Source organism: Canis lupus, chromosome 34 (assembly GCF_048164855.1).
Source record: "Canis lupus baileyi chromosome 34, mCanLup2.hap1, whole genome shotgun sequence".
NCBI lineage: Eukaryota > Metazoa > Chordata > Mammalia > Carnivora > Canidae > Canis > Canis lupus.
In genome coordinates, this window is record NC_132871.1 from 9690576 (window position 1) to 9713362 (window position 22787).

Here is a 22787-nt window from a genome sequence, read left to right on the forward strand (position 1 = left end):
TTCCGCTCAGGTCATGATCCTGGGCTTCTGGGATCCAGCCCTTCATCAGGCTCCCTATTCAGCAGGGAGTCCACTTCTTCCTCTCCTGCTGCCTTTCCTCCCCAGTCACGCTCTCTCTCTTGCTTGTGCATACTCTCTCTCAAGGAAATAAATAAAATTTTTAAAAAAATAAAACATAAGAAAGGGTTAGAAAGAGCTAGTAGCTTGCCCAGGGTAACACAAATAGTATATGACACGCCAAGGATTTAAATCTTGGTCTTCTGGCTCCAACCCTTCTTAACTACCAAGTTGATTTCAGTGCACTCACTGACTGCCACAAGTGGAGCACAAAGTATTACAAGAGCTCAGAGAACACAGTATTTATCTCTAGCTGAGAGGAAGTCACTTTCAGTTGCTTTGGAAGATGACAGAAATTCAATAATCAAGCAGAAGCAGAAAAACACAAAGACTTTTCCCATGCTAATAAATGGCTGAAGCATAGAGAATATGCAAGATGGTCATGGAGATCAGCATAGAACTTTGAATGCCAAATTATAGAGATTAAGCTTTATTACTTCAATAATCAATAGGGAGCAAATTTGGGATCAAACCAGTATTTTCTATGTTTCATGCTGCCACCAAAGTAAAAATCTAACAGTATCTACTTTAAAATTTTGCTGCTTTCCAATGTGGATGAAATTCCAATTCTTTTTTATTTTTTTTATTTTTATTTTTTTTTATTTATGATAGTCACACACAGAGAGAGAGAGGCAGAGACACAGGCAGAGGGAGAAGCAGGCTCCATGCACCGGGAGCCCGACGTGGGATTCGATCCCGGGTCTCCAGGATCGCGCCCTGGGCCAAAGGCAGGCGCCAAACCACTGCGCCACCCAGGGATCCCGAAATTCCAATTCTTTAACATAGCATACAACGTCCTTTGCAATCTGGTTCCAGACTACATTCTTCTAGCCACACTGAAAACTATCACATTTCCTCATACACACCATGACCTCTATGTTTGCCTGCCTTTGTACTTACATATGTATGTGAATATCCCTCATCTGAAATGTCCTTCTCTCTCTAGAAAACTCCTATTTATCCATCAAGAACCAATCCGAAAGTTACTTTTCCTATAAAGCCTTTCCTATCTTCCTCAGGAAGAATTAATGGCTCCCTCTGTATTACATTGATTATAGCACTTACTATGTCATATCGTCTACGTATCTGTCTATATAGCTCTACTAAACTGTCAAACAATTTTTTAATGTTAGAATGTAGCACAATATAGCAGATAGCAAGTACTCATACTTTTCTCTGAACAAAGATTGGTCTGGTAATGGAATGGAGAATCATTTGAAGGGGGAAAAAAATAAAGGAAGACCACAATAGATGTGAGACAATTAAGATTTCATCTAGGTTGGTGTCAATCGGAGAAGAATAAAAATGTTTTGACAATCTCAATAGAGAAAATCTATCTGATCTGTCAACAGCCAGGATAAGGGAGAGAGAATGGAGTTCAGCAAGGCCTTATGACAGACACTTTGGCCTTGTGTCTAAATAAGGGTAGATATAAATAGAAATAGTGGAGTAGTAGGATTATCCATGCATACTAGGTTGAAGAATTCACCAAAACAGTCAGATAGAAATGCGCAATAATTTAAAATGTGAAAATAAAAGTTGACAGAAACGTCAAAGTTCCTCCTAACAGTGCTAATACTATCTGAGTAGATAAGATTATTAAGGAAGAAAATGTAAAAAGGGGGGGGGGAGGGAGAGGGAGACTAAAAATTAATCCCAAGGATTTGTAAATTTAGGAAGCAAAAGGAAAAAAAAGTCAGCAAAATTATGGCCAGAAGGGTTGGAAGAAAACCAAGATAGTGTAATACCATGGGAGCTAAGGAAAGCGCTATTAGGTACCAAGTACTGGGAATTGGTCAAGAAAAAAACTAAGGATTTTATAATTAGGTTATCACTGGCTTTAAGAGCTGCTTCTAAAGAGTGATAAGGGCTGAATATGATCTCAATAAATTATCTGAGTGTACTTTTAAGAAACAGGAAAGGTCAACAAAGAAAAACAAACTGATGAGGTTTCGGGACAATGGCTAAGTAGGAGGATCCTGAGCTCACCTTATCCTAAAGACACACTGAGATAACATCAACCCTAGGGCATCTTAACTAAAGATCACCCAAAGACTGGCAGAATGGACTTTCCACATCAAAAAGGATAGGAGAGAGAGAGAGAAAAAAAAAAAAAAAAAAAGATAGGAGAGGCAGAGATGTAATATAACCGAACTCTGCTCCCCCATCTTTTCCGCTCACCCCTCCCTCCTTCCCCACCAACCCCTCCTCTTAGGAGACTAACCACAAATAGGAGGGACACCACAAGCACAGAGAAGTGAAAGAATCAGACCCCATCCTAAGCGCTCCGGGTTCAGAAGCCCTCGGAAGACAAATCTCCGTAACATTTGGCTTTGAAAACCAGTGGGGCTTAACTTAGGGAGTTTTTGCAAATCAGCAGGGCTTAACTCTAGGTCCTTTAAAGATCAGCCAGTTTAGCTATGGGAGACACCCAAAGGAAGATTAAAAAATAGTCCCCACCCTGAAAGGGCCAGCATAATAAATAATCCAGCAAGATACAGCATAGAAGCAGCAGTTTGAAAAGCACCCGGATATATTGAAGAGGGTTTATTCATTAATCTCAGAAGTGCACTAAAAGGACAGGAATTCTTAGGAACCTTCTCCAGAACAAAAATGCTGGTGGGCACCATTTCTCTCCCCCTACCCAAGCCTAGATAGCCAGACACAGAAACCAGCAAGAACACTATCTATCTTGTTAGCACCAGGCACCCTGTAAATGTTCTCCTTTGGATTCACCCCACCCAACCCAACCCATTCAGCAGGTGTCTCTCCAAAGCAGCTCCTGCCCCAACACTCCTTGCAAGCAACTCCAACAGAGACCAGTGCCACTTAAAGTGACTTGTCCTGGGGAGAGGGAAATATAACCTATACACCAGTGAGTTGCCTGCAGTCCCAGCAGCAAACTTTATAGCTGGCAGTGCAGAATATGCCCTTCTGATTAGTCCTGGACTGGGAGAAGGCATCTATCTGGTCTAACTGCCCACGCTGTCCACAAATGAAAGCCTCTCAGGGACAGTGTGGGGAGAGCAACCTGCGGGTCAGTGTGAATACAGCCCCAGGCTGAGGGCAGGCACCAGGTGGGACTGCTGACACTACCCAACCACAAGCTTGCAGTGGCCCTAGACTTGTCCCTTAACACCACTAGGACCAAACCCTGCCCATTGCATCCACAAAAGGCAAAATGGCCCACTGCAACCAAGTGGACTGAAGGCAAACGAGGCTCAGCCACAAAACAGAGCACACACTACTCACACAGGAGACACCCCTGAAGCGCCTGATTCTGATGAACAAGGGACTTTGAACTGCAGGGTACCACAGGATCTCTTCTTTATAAGGCCATTACTTTCTGAATTAGGAGATATAGCTGGCTTTCTTAATACATAGAAACAAACACAGAGAATTAAACAAAACGAGGAGACAGAAAAATATGTCCCAAATGAAAGAAGACAAAGCCACAACAAAAAAGCGAAATGAAATACAGATAAGTTAGGGGTGCCTGGGTGGCTCAGTCGGTTAAGCATCAGACTCTTTTTTTTTTTTTAATTTATTTATGATAGTCACAGAGAGAGAGAGAGGCAGAGACACAGGCAGAGGGAGAAGCAGGCTCCATGCACCGGGAGCCCGACGTGGGACTTGATCCCGGGTCTCCAGGATCGCGCCCCGGGCCAAAGGCAGGCGCCAAACCGCTGCGCCACCCAGGGATCCTACATCTGACTCTTAATCTGAGCTCAAGTCTTGATGTCAGGGTCCTGAATTCAAGCCCCACACAGGCTCCACGAAAGAAAAGAGAAGAGAAGAGAAGAGAAGAGAAGAGAAGAGAAGAGAAGAGAAGAGAAGAGAAGAGAAGAGAAGAGAAGAGAAGGAGAAGAGAAGGAGAAGAGAAGGAGAAGAGAAGGAGAAGAGAAGGAGAAGAGAAGGAGAAGAGAAGGAGAAGAGAAGGAGAAGAGAAGGAGAAGAGAAGGAGAAGAGAAGGAGAAGAGAAGGAGAAGAGAAGGAGAAGAGAAGGAGAAGAGAAGGAGAAGAGAAGGAGAAGAGAAGGAGAAGAGAAGGAGAAGAGAAGGAGAAGAGAAGGAGAAGAGAAGGAGAAGAGAAGGAGAAGAGAAGGAGAAGAGAAGGAGAAGAGAAGGAGAAGAGAAATAGAGAAGAGAAGAGAAGAGAAGAGAAGAGAAGAGAAGAGAAAGAGAAAGAGAAGAGGAAGGAAGGAAGGAAGGAAGGAAGGAAGGAAGGAAGGAAGGAAGGAAGGAAGGAAAAAGAAAGAAAGAAAGAAAGAAAGAAAGAAAGAAAGAAAGAAAGAAAGAAAGAAAGAAAGAAAGAGAGATAAGTTATATGTCCGATAAGGAATTCAAAGTAAGTTATAAAGACACTTGAGAAGAGAGTCAGTGAGACTTTCAACAACGATACAGAAATATATATTTAAAAGTCAGAGATGAAAAAAATAATAAAAAAATAAAAGTCAAAGATGAACTGAATAACAAATTAAAAATACACAAAGGAAATTGAGAGGATATTAAACAAGGCAGAACAGATCAACAATCTGGAAGACAGGATAATGGAAAGCCACTAGGCAAAACAGCAAAAAGGAAAAAACAAAACAAAAACAAAAACTGAGAATAGATTAAGGGAACTCACCCACATCATCAAGTGTAACAACATTCGCATTACAGGGATATCAGAAGGAGAAGAGAGAGAGAAGGGGGTAGAAAACTTATTTGAAGGGATAATAGCTAAAAACTTCCCTAGTCTGGGGAAGAAAACAGACATCCAGATCCAGGAAGCACAGAGGGTCCCTAACAGGATGAACCCAAGACACATAATTAATGGCAAAAAGTAATGATAAAGAGGAAATCTTAAAAGCTACAGAAGAAAACAGTTATATATAAGAAAACAGTATATAAGGGAAATCCTACAAAGCGATGAGCTGATTTTTCAGCAGAAACTTAATAGGCCAGAAAGGAGGGGAATGACATATTCAAAGTACTGAAAGGAAAAAAACGTACAACCAAGAACACTCTATCTAATGAGATTACCATTTAGAATAGAAGGAAAGATAAAGAGTTTTTCAAACAAAAGTTAAAGGAGTTCATCACCACTAAACCAGCCTTATAAGAAATGTTAAAGGGAATTCTTTGAGTGGAAAGAAAACCTATAATGAGTAAGAAAATTTTGAAAGGAAAAAATTTCACAGGCAAATGTGAACAAGTAATTAAAGTAGATTAATCACTTATAAAACTAATATGGAGGTTAAAGCACAGAAGCAGTAAAGTCATTTACATCTACACAAATCAGTCAAGGGTTCTGCAAAATAAAAATATGCAAAGTATGGCATCATATACCTAAAATGTGGGAGGGAGTAAAAACTTAATGCTTTTAAGAATGGGTTCAAACTTAAACAACCATCAACTTAATACAGACTGCTATACACATAAGATGTTTTACATGTGAACCTAAATGATAACTAAAAATAAAAACCTAGAATAGATACACATAAAATAAAGAGAACTCTTTTTTTTTTTTTTAAGAGAGTGAGAATGAGAGAGGGGCAACAGGAGAGGGTAAGAGACAGAGAGAGAGAACTCCTAGCAGCCTCCATGCTCAGCAGTGTGGAGCTCCACATGGGGTTCAATCCTACAACCCTGAGATCATGACCTGAGTCGAAATGAAGAGTCAGACACTTACTTGACTATGCCATCCAGGTGCCCCAAGAAAGGAATTCAAACATAACACTAAAGAAAGCCAACAAACCACAAGGGAAGAAAATAAAAGAAAGGAACAGAGAAGAACTACAAAAATACAATAAAACAAGTAACAACAGAAAACAGTTAAGTATAAGGGAAATCCTACAAGGCTATGAGCTGATTTTTCAGCAGAAACTTAGTAGGCCAGAAAGGAGGGGAATGATGTATTCAAAGTATTGAAAGGAAAAAAATCTATAACCAAGAACAATCTATCCAATGAGATTACCATTCAGAATAGAAGAAAAGATAGAGTTTCTCAAACAAAAATTAAAGGAGTTCATTACCACTAAACCAGCCCAATAGCTGGTTCTTTGAAAAGATAAACAAATTTCATAGATCTTTAGCTAGATTTCACTAAAAAAAAAAAAATAGTACAAATATGGGCATCCCAGGTGGCTCAGCGGTTTAGCGCTGCCTGTAGTCCAGGGTGTGATCCTGGAGACCCGGGATCGAGGCCCACGTCGGGCTCCCTGCATGGAGCCTGCTTCTCCTTCTGCCTGTGTCTCTGCTTCTCTCTCTCCTCTCTGTGTATTCTCATGAATAAATCAACAAAATCTAAAAAAAAAAAAAAAAAAATAGTACCAATAAAATCAGAATTTAATAACAACCAACACCAGAGAAATACAAAGGATTGTAAGAGAATATTGTAAAAAATTATATGGCAACAAATTGTATAACCTAGAATATAAAAATAAATTCCTAGAAATATAATCTTCCACAATTGAATAGGAAATGGAATATTTTAACAAAATAATTACTAGTAATGAAATTGAACGCATAATCAAAAAAATTCCAACAAACAAAAGTCCAAAACCAGATGATTTCACAGGTGAATTCTACCAAAAATTTATTTTTTTTAAAAGACTTAATTTATTTATTTGACAGAGAGAAAAAGAGCACAAGCAGAGGGGGTGTTGGGCTGAGGAAGAAGAAGTTATGTGTGGCTCAGCGGGGAGTCTGCTTAAGATTCTCTCTCTCCTCCTCTCCCTTTGCCCCTCCCCTTCTCATGCACACTGTCTCTCTAAAATAAATAAATAAATCTTTAAAAAAAAAAGAAAAAAGAAAAAGGAACCTTCCAAAATCATTTTACAAAGCCAGAATTACCCTAAAACCAGAGAAAAACACTACAAAAAAAGAAAATAGATAATAAACACAGATGCAAAAACACTCCTCAAAATGTTAGGAAATAAAATCCGACAATACATGTAAAAAATCATTCACCATGATCAACTGAGATTTATTCCAGGGATGCAAAGATGATCCAATATTTTCAAATCAATTAACAAGATATATCACATTAATAAGAAAAAGGATAAAAATCATGTGATCATCTCAATAGATGCAGAAAAAGTAACTGACAAATATAACATCCAGTCATGATAAGTCTCTCAATAAAGAAGGTTTAGAAGGAACATACCTCAACATTATAAAGGCCATAGATGAAAAACCCACAACTAACATCATCCTCAGTGGTGAAAAACTGAGGGCTTTTCCTTTAAGATCAGGAACGAAAGAAGGACATCCACTCTTACCACTTTTATTCAACATAGTACTGGAAGTCCCAGTCACAGCAATCAGACCACAAAAAGAAATAAAAAGCATCTATATTGGTAAGAAAGAAGTAAAACTTACACCGTTTGCAAATGACATTCTATTATATATAGAAAACCTTCAAGATTCCATAAAAAAAACTACTAGTTTTTAAATTCAGAACTAATAAATTCAGTCCAGTCGCAGAATACAAAATTAATACACAGAAATCTGTTGTATTTTTTAAAGATTTTATTTATTTATTTGAGAGAGAGAGCACAAGCAGAGGGAGTGGCAGAGGGAGAGGGAGAAGCAGTCTCCCTGCAACTCAGAGCTTGATCCCAGGATCCTGGAATCATGACCTGAGCTGAAGGCAGAAGCTTAACCAACTGAGCCACCCAGGCAACCCTGTTGATTTCTATAAACTAGTAATGAAGGAGCAGAAAGAGAAATTAGAAAAATAATCTATTTACAATTACACCAAAAAGAATAAAATACCTAGGAATAAACTTAACCAAATAGGTGAAAGACCTGTATTCCTAAAACCATAAAGCACTAATGAAAAAAAAAAAAAAAAAAAAAAACTGAGGATGACACAAATGGAAAAATATTCCACACTTACAAGTTGGAAGACCCAATTTTTCCCCAATGTTTTTTAAATGTCCATATTACCCAGAGCAATGTACAGATTCAAGGCAATCCCTATTAAAATACCAACATTTCTCAAAGAACTAGAATAAATAATACTAAAATTTGTGTAGAATCACAAAACACTCCAAAGAGCCAAAGCAATCCTGAGAAAAAAGAACAAAGCTGGAGGTATAACATCCCAAATTGCAAGATATACTACAAAGCTGTACTAATCAAAACACAGTATAAGGATCTAATTCAATACATTACATTGGTACAAAAACACACACATAGATCAAAAGAATAAAGAGCCCAGAAATAAACCCATGCATATACGGTTAATTAACCTATGGCAAAGGAGGCAAGAATATACAATGGGGAAAATATAGTCTCTTCAACAAATGGTGCAGAGTACAATGAACAGCTACATACAGAAGAATGTGGACCACCTTCTTAAACCACACACAAAAAATAAATACAAAATGGATTAAAGACCTAAATGTCTGACCTCAAACCATAAAACTCCTAAACAACAACAACAACAACAACAACAACAACACAGGGAGTAATTTCTTTGACATTGGCTGTAAAATCATTTTTCTAGGTATGTTTCTTGAGGCAAAGGAAACAAAAGCAAAATTAAATTATATTGGTACTATACCAAAGTAAAAAACTTTTGCACAGCACATGAAGCTATCAAGAAAAAAAGGCAACCCAGTGAATAGAAATGCAAATGATATATCCAATAAGGGATTAATATCCAAAATATATAAAGAACTTACACAACTCAACACCAACGTCCCTCCAAATAATCCAACTAAAAAATGGCCAATGGACCTGAATAGACCTTTTTCCAAGAAGACATATGGATGGCAAACAGACACATGAGAAGATGCTCATCATCACTAATCATCAGGGAAATGCAAATCAAAACCACAATGAAATACCACCTTATACTTGTCAGAATGACTAAAATCAAAACATAAGGAATAAGTGTTGGTAAGGCTGTGGAGGAAAGGAAACCTTCATGTACCGTTGGTGGGAATGTAAATTGGTGCAGCACACACTCTGAAAAAACAATACAGAGGTTCTTCAAAAGATTAAAAATAGAATTTCCATATGATCTAGTAATTCTACTACTGGGTATTAACCCAAAGAAAAGAAAAACACTAATTCTAAAAGATACATGCATCTTTGTTTACTGAAGCATTACTTACAATAGCCAAGATATGAAGTAACCCAAGTGTCCATTCATAGATGAATGGATAAAGAAGATGTGCTATATTATTATAACAGAGTATTACTCAGCCATAAAAAAGAATGAGACCTTGCCATTTGCTACAACATAAATGGACCTAAAGGTATAATGCTAAGTGAAATAAATCAGTCAGAGAAAGACAAATACCATGTGATTTCGCTCATATGTGGAATTTAAGAAACAAAAGAAGAGACAAAATAGACTCTTAAATACAAAGAGTGATTGCCAAACGGAGGGGGGCAGAGGGATGAATGAAATAAAAGGGATTAAGAGTATATTTATCTTGATGAACACTGAGTAATGTATTGAATTGGATCATTATATTGTATACCTGAAACTGTATTTTAATTATATTTTAATTTTAAAAAAATCATCATCAAGTAGGAAAAGAAAAAAGAAAAAAAGATAGAAGACCAAATAGGAAAACAATAGGATAACTCATGGAGCAATATTGTGGGGAAGTAATCCTTAAAAAAGATGAGATGATCTGGCTGTAACACATTTCAAAGTATGATAACCAGAGTTAGTTGAGTTCATTTAGCTGCCTGGGCAGCTATTTTTCTACTAAGATCACCACCACTCCTTTCAAGACAATAGCTAGTTAGAACAATGTAGACATGTGACCCAGCTACTGGGAACAAGAGGATTCAATTATCTGCTGCTACTGGCTAAATGAATATTGTGGAGGAGAGGGGTTACCATATTTTACTATTTGAACAGAAGAGCCAAAAAGGCTGATCTGCTTAGAGAAACATGTAGCAGATACAAGCAAGAAGTGATGCTAGCAAGAAACCTGATGGCTTTCTGGTTTTTAGTTCTAATTCCATCCTGAGACTAACCTCCACTCCTGCCCTTGGGTTCTTTGGTCCCTCTGTACTCTTAAAATAAATTTCCCTTTTCTTTCTTCACTTAGCTCAAATTAATACTTGTAAATGAAAGTCCTAATTAACACACATACAAACAAAAAATAAGAATTCATTCTTTAAAAAGGTTACCACTTGTATAAAATCTGAAGACAGACATAACAAACTAGAATGTACTTTCTGAAAATGATGGCAGATAGCAGGTAAGAACTTGGAAATAAAGCAAAAATCAGACTAGTGATCTAATAATCATGTTGTAAAGCTACAAATATTTTTGCAAAGACAAAGCAGACAAAATACTATCTGGAAATCAAGATTAATATAAAAGCACAAAAGTAGAACCTTTTACTTCAAAAATAATAAATTTTTAAAATTTTATTTCAAAAAGAGATCACTATGTCAAAACACCCAGACATTCCCAGACAAAAATGTGCAATAATTGAAAATGTGAAAATGGAGATTGAAGAGTTAGAGACAATAACTTAAAAGTTCCCCCAAAGGGAAAGTGGGGTGGGGAGATGGGGGTAACTAGGTGATAGGCATTAAGGAGGGTATGTGATGTGATGAGCACTGGGTGTTATACTGTATATTAGCAAATTGAATTTAAATTAAAAAAAAAGTTCCCCCAATAGCAGTGAAAGCTAATATAGGAGATTTTACTTCAAAATAAAGCAACTAATTTTCTTTAGAATTCATCAAAAATAAGGTATATTACTACTAAATGGAGAAAAGGATGAATTAATGGATACATGATAAACAAGCATAGTAAAATATTAATGATGGAATCTAGGTGGTTGGTATAAAACTATTCATTATAAAATTTAATTTTTCAATATGTTTTAATTTTTTTCAAAATATGTGTTGGGAGAAAAAGAAAACTGCTGACATTACAATGCTTAAGGTGCATCACGTGATATAGGACAATTTGACCAAACAGTATAAGCCATCTGAATAAGCATGAAGTGTACAATATTTACTGATAACAGTAAGTGGTTTAAACCGGAACATCTCAGCCAGTTGCCTCAGCTCACTCCTCATCACTTCCAAGGCCAAGGCAAAGTTAAGCAATATTTCTTAGGCTCTCTGTGGTCATGTTTTGGTTTCCCCTTAGCAACTCAGGCCAAAATATTTCATTTTCTTTTATGTGAATTTCTGGAAAGCTGCTTTCTTAAGTTATAAGACATAAATCTGTTCAAACATGACAAGGGTCTTTCTCATAGGATTCCAATAATTTCCAATTCTTTTTTCTTGGACAAAATTAAATCCAAACAAGCAGCGGTGATTTCTGCCTCTGCCCACTGAAATGAATGAACAATGTATTCCAATCCTCCTTAACCCATTAAAGCCCTTTTTAAAAATTTGCCTTAAGGAAATTTTTAGGGACTTAATTGTAAAAAAAAAAAAAAAAAAGTCTGTCACAGCATCTTTATAATAGGGAAAGATTGGAAACAATTAAAAATGATACTGTACTGGTTGAACTTGTAGTACCTACATATAATGCAGCACTCGAGTCACTGAAGGTAAAGTTGCCCATTAAATTCTTGACATAGAAAGTTATACAAGGGTCACCTGGGTGGCTCAATCAGTTAAGCTTCTGCCTTCAGCTCAGGTCATGATCCCAGAGTCCTGGGATTGAGCCCCACGCTCAGCAGGGAGCCTGCTTCTCCCTCTTCCTTTGCCTGCCACTCCCCCTGCTTGTGTACTTGCTCTGTCAAATAAATAAAATAAAATCTTTAAAAAAAAAAAAAAAGAAAGAAAATTATACACAAGATACTGAGTGAAAAAAAAGGTGTTTCACGACATTATCACAGCATGACTTTACACACATATGCCACAACTAAAAGATGCCAAAATGCTATAGTAGTTATCTCTTTATTATTTTCAATGTTAGTCCCTTATTTTGATTATTATTTTCTGTTGTTTTCTTCAAGTAAAATGTATAACATTTCAGCATCAATTATGTACCCTCTGATTTTAATTGTAAATTAACTGCCAGATATTGCTCTCACAATAAGACTTCCAAAAGTTATCCGGGTAGCTGAAAGCCCCCAGCATTACTACAGCCAACTGTCATACCAGTTTTGTAAACTTTATTTATTATATTGTCCACATTCTCTTACTCTAATTCTTCTGATTCTGTTCTCATCCAAATACTCTCATCAATGTTTTTACCCTCAGATTTAAGAATTTTCATAGCACCTTAATATAAAATAGTAGTACTCCCCCACCTTTCTAATCTATGTTTCTTTGAAATGAAGATGCCCTTCCATTGCTATACCAGTCATCATTCTTCCCCCCTTCTTGCCTCTATCATAGCACTTAGCACCCTGCAGTAAGAGAAAACAAATGAGACTTCGTTAGTGCTACTCCTCCCCAGTGCTTAGCACATCGAAAATACTGAAGAAATTGCCAACAAACTTGGGTAAATGAAGTTTCAAACAGGTAAAAAGATGTCAGGAGGGTATCTAACTGATTTAAATGAATCAAAGGCTCCAGGCCTACTTATTACATGGCATGACACTTAATGATTTTAGAGTTACTATTCATAATATGAGAAATCATGAGGAAGAGGTAACAGATAATAGCCCAGTATCACCTCGCCTCAATTCTCAAAAACAGAAAGATCCTCAAAATACAGACCCTGAAGCCTGGTGTCAAACAAGCAGATCTTCCAGAGAGCAGCACAAGGAAAGTTGTAGATGCTAGAAAATGTAGCATAAATAAAAGACCTTGACTAAAACAAGAGACATTAAATCAGAAGCTAAGGTTTCAAAGGTACACACTTAAAACAGTGTAGGGGTGAAAGGATTATGAATTGACTCCAGTTACATTTGTTATTCTCCTAAAACAACACATGTGTGCCTCCCCTTAGGGTATCTGCACATACTATTCCTGTGCCTGGAATGCTCATTCAACTAGATATCCATACAGCTTAACACTCTCATCTCCTTCAAATATTTGCTTAAATGTCACATTCCCCAATGAAATCCTATTTAAAATGTGAACCCTACCTCCTTACTCTGTTCTTTTCCTTTTTTCCATAGCACTTATCACCTTCTAACACCCTTAGTAATTGATTTATTTACTATGTTATTATCTATTTCACCCATCAGAATGTAGTAAGTCCCATGAGAAAAGAGATCTTTGTCCATTTTGTTCACTGATGCAGCCTAAGCACCTTGAACACAAATGACCAATAAAAACTTGTTTAATGCACAAAGTGGATACGAGAAAGATTGTAAGAAAAAAAAATGAGACTAGTGGTAGCACAGTATCAAGGAAAAAGTTCTAGACTTGAGATAGAAGATCTGGATTCAAATCTAAGCCCTACCACTTACTATAGCAAGTGAGTTTTCTGGCAAACATCTACAAACTTTGGTTACTAATCTGTATTATGGGAGGTTGTGAAGATCAGATGAGATTAAGGTGTTTAACAGAATTAATTATTTGAATAAATTAATTCAAAAGAGAGTTCAATCTTAAAAGAAAAAAATGAAAAGAAAACCCAGAAAAGTAACTTCATATAGAAATAAGAAAGGAGGGATCCCTGGGTGGCGCAGGGGTTTGGCGCCTGCCTTTGGCCCAGGATGCGATCCTGGAGACCCGGGATCGAATCCCACGTCGGGCTCCTGGTGCATGGAGCCTGCTTCTCCCTCTGCCTATGTCTCTGCCTCTCTCTCTCTCTGTGTGTGACTATCATAAAAAAAAAAAAAAAGAAAAAGAAAGAAATAAGAAAGGACAGATAATGAGTTAGATTTCAATCTACAGCTGTGCTGTCCAATACGGTATAACTAGCCACATATGCCTATTTAAATAAAAATTTATTAAAATTAAATAAAACTAAAAATTCGGGGGATCCCTGGGTGGTTCAGCGGTTTAGCGCCTGCCTTCAGCCCAGGGCATGATCCTGGGGTCCCGGAATCAGGTCCCACATCGGGCTCCCTGCACGGAGTCTGCTTCTCCCTCTGCCTGTGTCTCTGCCTCTGTGTGTGTGTGTGTGTGTGTGTGTGTGTGTGTGTCTCATGAATAAATAAAATCTTAAAAAAAAACAACTAAAAATTCAGCTCCTTAGTCAAGATGGCCACCTGTGATTAGTGGCTACCATATTGGACAGCAGATTATAGAACATTTCCAGCATCACAGAAAGCTCTAGTACAGTGTTGATTTATAAACTTTGAGTTGACAGAACCAAATTCAAGTGAGTATTATTTTAATATCCCTAATGCTGGATTCCTGGAAAGTTCAGGATGAAGAAATGCAAAATCCAACCATATAAACAATCTGAGTGGGAACTGCAAACTGTGAATATAACAAATGAAGTAATTCACATTATTTGATTATAAGGTCCTAGAATACATGAACACACCCCAGTTGATGATAGGAGGTCACTGATAAGGCAACTATAAATAGAGTTTGGAGAGGCCCAGTGAAGTTGCCGACAAGAATCTGGTCAGCATCCTAGCTCAAATCCCTGGTTGGTAACTTCAGATACGCCTGTAAGGGCAAATATTACATGCAATACAAAAATTTTCTTAGATATAAGATACCTATAGCTTCAAATCTCATCTAAGAGGCAAAACTCCCTTATCAAAAGTAACTGCAGCTCCCTAGAATGGTAACAGCCTTCCTTAATGAGTAAGCATATTTCAACTATAAAAAGATTTAGAATTAAATATACAAATGCTTGAGAAGGGAATCAAAGTCAGATGTTAATGTTTTTGTATAAGAGAGCTATGCAGAAACTGATCTTTTATATACTTACAAAATTTAAGAGGATCTGGCTTGTACGAATGACTGGCTTATAACAAATTCAAAATGTGTAACTAACTGAGCTATAGATTTAGAATTGTAATTCTAAGCTGAAATCTTGTAAGTTTATAAATAACATTTGAACATTGAAAAGACTTTAAGGTCACAGTGCTTAAAAAGTCAGCTTAAGGAATGCCTGGGTGGCTCAGTCAATTACACATCTGCCTTCAGCTCAGGTCCTGATCCGAGGGTCCTGGGATCGAGCCCCATTTTGGGCTCCCTGCTCAGTGGGGAGTCAGCTTGTCCCTCAGCCCCTCCCTTGGCTTGTGCTCCGCACTCTCTCTCTTGCTCACTCCTTCTAATAAAATCTTTAAAGATTAATAAAAATTAAAAGCCAGTTTAATATTTACATGAATGATCTAGTACCTAGGAGCATTTTATTACCTCAAACAAATGATATACTTAAGAAAATTGAACATAACGTATACTAAATACTATTTTAATTATTTTAGCCAATTTCTATGCAGCAATATCTATAAAAACAGTAGTTAGATAAGCACTTCATATTAAAATCAATAAATAACTATTCAAACCTAAAATTAGCAACCACCTGAGTGCCCATCCTTAATATAATAAATTGAATGGGGCACCTGGGTGGCTCAGTCAGTTAGTTAATAGTCTGCCTTGGGCTCCGGTCATGATCCAGAGACCTAGGACTGAGCCCAAAGTCAGGCTCCCTGCTCAGAGGGGAATCTGATTCTCCCTCTCCCTTTTCTCTTTCCCCTGCTCGTGCACGCTCTCTCTCTCTCTCTCACTCTCTCTCTCAAATAAATAAAATATTTAAAAAAATAAATTGCAGTATATATTCACCCAATGGAATACTATCCAGCAGTAAGACTGAACAAAATACAACTAGACATAACAACACAGATGAGTATTACAAACATAATGATGAGGGAGAAAAGCCACACACAAAAGAACACACACTGCATGACTGCACTAATATAAAGTTCAAAACAAGCAAATCCAAACTATGTAGTTCAAGGTACTGGTATCCTGGTGGGAGGTGGAGAGGGACATGAAGAAGGCTTCTGGAGACTGGTAATGCTGTTTCTTAATCTAAATACATAAGATAGATGTGTTCACTTTGTGAAAAGTAATTAAGCTGTACACTTATAACCTGCACATTTATAAGTTATGCAATAGTTCAATAAAGTTTAACAACAAAAAAATATGTATACAAACATATAACTACCCAAATAAGATTGTAAGCCACATACCACCCCCAAATTATCCCAGAACTATCAGTACTATGTATACTTTACTTTGGAAACATGAACATATCAAAGAAAGAAAGGGAAAAGGAAGGACATGTCCCAGGAATAGCAACAATTCTGGTATGCAGCTAGAGTAGGTAGTAGGTAGCAACGAAATACAAGGCTTAGAAAGGCCGATTTGCTCCCCTGGAAGACCTTAACTGTCCTAACCAGTAAACTCTGGATAAATATATTCAGTAGGCAATGGGGATGTCACATGCAAATGATGCAGGTGGAAGACTATTTACCTACCATAAAGTTTTCAGCCTTTTCCCTAATTTATCCAAAACTATACCAGCAATACCTCCATTCTCTGACATCCAGCTTCCAATCTGGAGGAACTTCAGAAGAGTAACTATCCTGGTTGCCTCTCCCCAACTGTCACACAGTCATCCCTTCTTATGGAAGGAGCGATTTATCTGGTTAGTGATTTCTGAGAAGCACCAAGCAACTGGGGTCAGCCTTTTATCTGGCCTTAGAATCCACCAAATACAAATACTTAGACTGGTTATACTGCAGTCTCTCTCCGGGCCATGTACAAGGCTTACTGGAGCTGGCTCTGCCCTTGCAGGGGAGGCCTTCTGTAGTCCAGTATTACCTATGACTAAGTCTATCCAATTCAAGGTAACTATTAGGTAGTCCAGATCTAAGCCATATTCTCCAACAAGCTTTATTTGTAATAAAGCTGACATTTTTATCTCCACCTATCTATACTCTTATGTCTTTTCAATTGATTCTGAACTCAGATGTGAGGCAGTGATAAAATTAAATATTACTCCTAAAGCCTAACAAATAAAAAGAGTACTAATGAAGGGAGGGCGATTACTACTTTGTGTCAAAAGCCTAAAAGCTACTCAGGATACTTTGATTTGGTTTGGAATTGAAATTAACATACTAATGTGTAGAACAGAAACTCTCTTCTCAATAATAAGAAAATAAAACTGAAAGGAATAATACTTGCTTAACATTTGCTTTTAAAGTGTTCCGTAGGGACACCTGGGTGGCTCAGTGGTTGAACATCTTGCCTTTGGCTCAGGTCATGATCTCCTGGGATTGAGTCTCGTACTGGGCTCCCTTCAGGGCGCCTGCTTCTCCCTCAGTCTATGTCTCTGCCTCTCTCCGTGTGTCTCTCATGAATAAATAAATAAAATCTTTTAAAAAAATAAAAAGCAAAAAAAAAAAGTGTTCCATAAAGTATCTCATCTGACTACAACAGCATTCCATTCTTCTGCAGCCTAAAAAGAGATCCATTTAACTTTTCCTAGGTATTTTTATTAAGTGACTGGGGGGTAGGTGGCTTTATACAGTAAGTAACTTCCTGACATAAAGAAGTCTATTGGCAGAAAATGTGGTCCATCCCAAAATGATACTTGCAATGTAAAAGAAGTATGTTTCCATTTTATTCTCAACATTATTTTCTCACAAATGAAACAGCAAAATTCACTCACAGAAGGAAATACGCTGGTCTATTTCTTAAAACCATGCATAACATTTTCCAAAATTATGAATTTCACTTTGATAGGATCATACATCTTATAATTTATTCAGTAAGTACAATATAAGTTAATGCCTTAGCTATATGACACTGTATTTAATCATGATCTCTTCAATTACAAATGGTTGAAACCTGGTATGACAAAGATGCCCTCCTAGGAAACATTTACAAGATGTTAACTTTTTTTCCTCCTGAAAAAAAGCTTCTAGTACATGTTAAATAACACATCTTTTTTTAAAGAATGGTGTGCATAAATGGTAGTATAAGTAAATTAAGCAATTAGTAGCAGTATTAATTAAAGATCTTCTTTTGATCTAGCAGAAGAGTTTATAACTTCTGTAAAAATTGCCATAGAACAATTCTGACTAACCCAAACCACAACTGGGAAAGCCGTTAACAGTGCAGAGGGATGGATGTCACAAGGGATTTTTTTTTCTTCTCGTTTTTTAACATTACAATAGCTTTTTTTAAACTGAAAAAATCCAAAACCGAGGCATAAAAATGTCACATACTTAATTAGTATATACACTGTGATTTTTATAATCTAAAAGAAACTATTCATTGAGTAAGATGCAACTTAAAGAAAAACAGAGGGTCCAAAAGTAAACCATCACTCAAAACTCTGCTCAGCAACCTCAAATAATGAGAATATATGTTCCTGGATAGAAGTAACTAGAACTCCAAGAATGCAGAGGAGACCAACATGGTAAGTACAAAAGGTTGTGATCAGCCAGTCCTCTTAAAAGTCCACATTCCTCAGGACTCTTACCATCCATTTTCTATTATCGTCTCCAAATTCCCATGACATATAGTCACATAATTTTATGTATTACCTAATGCACTAATTTCCAAAACTCAAAACCATCTTTTCCCCTCTATTCTCACTGCCATCACCTTGATTTAATCCTTTATTATTTCTCATCTGTTCTGCTACAACAGCTCCCTAACTGGTCTCCCTATGTGCATCCTCATCCTTCTCCAGTCCATTCTTAACAGTGTAGCTGGATACAAACGCAAACCCAATCTGATCAAGTCTCTTCCCAGGTTAACTGCCTCAGAGGTTTGCCATGACCCGTGGCTGCTTCATTTTTCTTCATTACATTTATCACCATCTGACATACTATATTACTTGTTTGTTTGCTATCCCCGCCCCAACGAGAAAATAAGTCCTTAAGGACAGGTTTTGTCCACTGTTTTATGGTGCATAGCAAGCACTGAAATAGTCACACATGAATGAATTAACAAGCAAGTGAATGAAGGAATGGACTGACGACCACCAGGTCAAGGCCTCCATGACCTGCCAGTGCCCTACTCCTTTTACTTCACTTCCACCTCTACCAATACTGAATTGTTTAGTTACTTAAATATATATGCACTTTCATGCCACCTTACTTTGCCATATGCTAATATCTTTGCCTGGAACTCTCTTCACCATCCAACCAACCTGCCACACCATCATCCATATTTTAAAACGTCTCCAGAAGGCTTCCCTTGACCCCAAGGATAATCACTCTCCTTTCCATTGTGCTATCTTTGTACCTATATTTATAGCGGCTCTACTCAAACTGTACTGGAATGTGTATATCCCTTACTATTGTGAATTCCTTAAGGCCAAGGACAATTATTCATCCTTCTGCCTTCAGTCCTTAGGACATTACTTGTCATAAAGCAATTATTCTGTAAACATTGGGTAGATTAACATATGCATGACTATCCTACAAAGAAAATGAAAACACGAAGTTTCAAAAAGTCACTCCTCCAACTCCATAATGATAACTAGCCATGAGTTAGAAAAATTACAACTAATTACCTCATCCAAGGTAATCAGAGAGGAGTTATACAAATAACACACATCACCAAGTGATTCCAAATAAGTGACATACAGTCACACTCAAATTTTATTAAACCCTGGCTCCTTGCTTCATCATTTGTCTTCCCTTTCGACTCAGCTCTGCTGCTGGCAAACTGAGGCCCAACTAAGCAGGAGGAGTTGAAGGGAGACCTTGGTTCCCCATTAACAATATAGTTAAGTAGATCACTTTCTAAGGGAGCTTTTGATGTTCCATATAATACAAGTTTTTATGTTCCCTCATATTTTGACTCAAACTTCAAAATATTTGAACAGGACTAGATTTTCTCACTAGCCACACCTAACTCTGAATGAAAGACCGGAGCTTTCTACAAGGTGTAATCTATGCCAATAGTAAGTTACAGTTGTGGCTTCTGTCTATAGAATAACCACATAAACCAGTCACCTTCAGCCATAGGAAGCCTCATTCATCACCCCAGTGTACCTTATAAACATTACTATATTTCTCTGGCTGCTGCAGACCAAGGCCCCTAAATCTAACAATAAGGAACACCTGATGTACTTACTTAGTTCTAACAACGTGAACATGCATATAAATGTACAATCATGCAGATACATACAAATAAATAGACATAAGTGTACATGAAACCATTTAGGGAAAAAAAAAAGTTTTAAACCCAGTGATGGCTAATATAACATCAAGTGAAGCCTGAGGCCAAGATGTGATCCTTGAATCCACCGCCCACCCCAATCATTCAGGAAACAAGTTTAAAAATTTAAGTCTTGGGACACCTGGGTGGCTCAGCGGTTTGGCCTCTGCCTTCGGCTCAGGGCGTGACTGGAATCCAGTCCCGCATGGAGTCTGCTTCTCCCTCTGCCTCTTTCTCTGTGTCTCTTGTGAATAAATAAATAAAATCTTAAAAAAAAAAATTTACGTCTTAATTATTTTTTCAAATAGGTTTGCCTATTCCCAATATTATGCCTTAGTTCAGAATGGCAATACTTGTCATTAGAGTAAGAGTCTCCTAAATGACTTCTCTGTCCTTGGACTCCATGAAAATTGCATCTATAATTTCATTTGGTAAAGGGTTATGTAACTGGCAATGCACTAAGCCCTTGATCACCTAACTCTGTATCGTTGAATTCTCACAGCAACACTCAAAGCAGGAATTACTATCACTTTCAGACAAGGGACTGAAGCTCTGTGAAAGGTTAAGTGACACTTGCCCAAGGTCATGCAACTGGAACTGTGTAGTGGAAATTCAAACTCAGGTCTTCCTTCCCAGCCCTTATACATTCAACTGCTTAACCTTCTTCAATTCAGTCCCCAATGGGACCTTTCTAAAAGGTAAATGTAATCATGTTTTGCCCTCACATAAAATCCTGCAAACAAGACTTGCCTCCAACCCTCACCCTCTATTATTCTCAGCTCCTCCTACCACATTGAACTCAACCAGTTTCTTAATCTTTCACTGCTTTACCTGTGAACACATTGTTTTTCTGCCAAGAACACTTTTCTCTTTCACCAGGTTACTTCCAAACCAAACTTCAAGATCCACTCAATCCTTACTCCCGGAAGCCTTCCACCTTACATACATATCTAAAACTGGGTTAAAGGGGGGAATCCCCGGGTGGCTCAGCGGTTTAGCGCTGCCTTCAGCCCAGGGCCTGGTCCTGGAGACGCGGTATCGAGTCCTACGTCGGGCTCCCTGCGTGGAGCCTGCTTCTCCCTCTGCCTGTGTCTCTGCCTCCCTCTCTCTCTCTCTCTCTCTCTCCCTGTGTCTCTCATGAATACATAAAATCTTTAAAAAATAAAATAAATAAATAAAACTGGGTTAAGTGACCATTTGCTATGGTCACCAGCTAAATTTCTTATCACACCGTATTCTACCTTTACCTTACTAGGCTGTTAGCTCCTAAAGTAAATATTGCATTTTTAAGTCTCTGTATTCCTGGCAGAGTATACACCCGGCAGAGGAAGGACTCATGGATGCGGAATTACTGAATGAATTCGTCATAAGTAGTACAAGCTAAGAATTTGGCCCTCGAGTTAATAAGATGTATTTGGGAATCTGAAACAAACTTCTAAATGTCCTACTCGTTCATCTGTAGATGACTGTACCTACCTCAGAGTTTGGAGAGGAGTAAAAGTAGTAATAGATTTAACAGTCTCTGGCACATGGACAAGCACCCATGAAACATTACCCACACTTTCTCTCACCCTGAAAGTTCATCCGCGTGACAAGGGCCACATCTCAGAAAAGAGTTTGTTCTAGTAGCTTCCAACAGCGCTTAATATTTCTCCAAAAAGTACTAAGTCAAGATCTCAAAAAAAAATCCTCATCCACAGGCAAGGGGCTTTCAGCTTCTAGTTACACCGGAGCTCAGCAGCCACCACCACAGTCTGAATCATTAGTTAGCTTCTGAAGTTGTTTTTGTTTTGTTTTGTTTTTTGGGGTTTTTTTTTGCTTATCACCACCCCTCACTTTCCTCCCTCAAAGTCAAGGCCCGTGCCCCTCAGCAAACGCACACCTGCCCCACAGACACCCCGTCAGCACCTTCCTCCAAGAGCCACACCACCCAGGCTTGCGCCAATTGCAAGAGACCCAGCATCCAGTACACGCTTCCATCAGGCTTCTTGGGAGGCGCATCACGGAACCCTCTGTATCCGCTGCAAGACCTTATCATGCCCAAGAATTAATTCAAGATCATGAATTCCTGGTAATTAAGAATCCAAGAAAGCGGGGGGGGGGGGTGGCTGAAGCCTTCCCCCCCCCAAAAAAAAGAGTTCTTCAGATTTTGTGACTCTCGAGTAAGGGAGCCAGAACCCGGCATCCCGCGCCGCCGCGTTCCTGCCGGAGCCCGGGGTCCCGTCCACCCTCTCGGGAGATGCGCCTGCCCTTCCGGGGACCAGGCTGCCTCCGTCGCCCCCCGCAGCACGGGCCCCGCCCGCCGCCGCCGCCAGCCCGCTCCGCCGAGCCGCTGCTCACCGCTTCTTGGGGATGGTGCCCGACTCCTGCGCGGCGGGAGCGGCAGTGGGCGCCCCCGGCGCCGCCGCCGCCGCGGCTCTCCGCGCTTTGCACTCATTGGTACTCACAGCCTCCCAGGGCCGGCCCCGCAGATGGCCCGAGAGAACCCGGAGCCTCCGCCCCGCTCGGTCCCGGCCCGGGTGGGAGTCCCGGCCCCCGCCCGCCGCGGAGCCTGAGCCCGCGCCCACGCCCGGCCCTCCGGCTGCAGCCGCCGCCTCCGCCATGGCTTCCGCCTTGTGCCACCGCCCGGACCGC

At 38.8% G+C, this 22787-nt stretch overlaps 1 protein-coding gene across 4 annotated transcripts in view; it reads right to left on the minus strand.

Moving 5' to 3' along the window:
- The window catches only part of AGPS (alkylglycerone phosphate synthase), a 134284-nt gene that overhangs the window by 110199 nt on the left and 1298 nt on the right, over window positions 1-22787 (minus strand). For 2 of the 4 annotated variants that reach the window (XM_072811257.1, XM_072811255.1), the window contains exon 1: window positions 22494-22771. The exons of the other annotated variants lie outside the window; for them this stretch is intronic. In XM_072811257.1, coding sequence (XP_072667358.1) covers window positions 22494-22756 — 263 coding nt within the window. In that variant the 5' untranslated portion in view covers window positions 22757-22771. Of the gene's footprint in view, window positions 1-22493; window positions 22772-22787 lie in introns of those variants that run through there. 4 annotated transcript variants of the gene reach the window in all.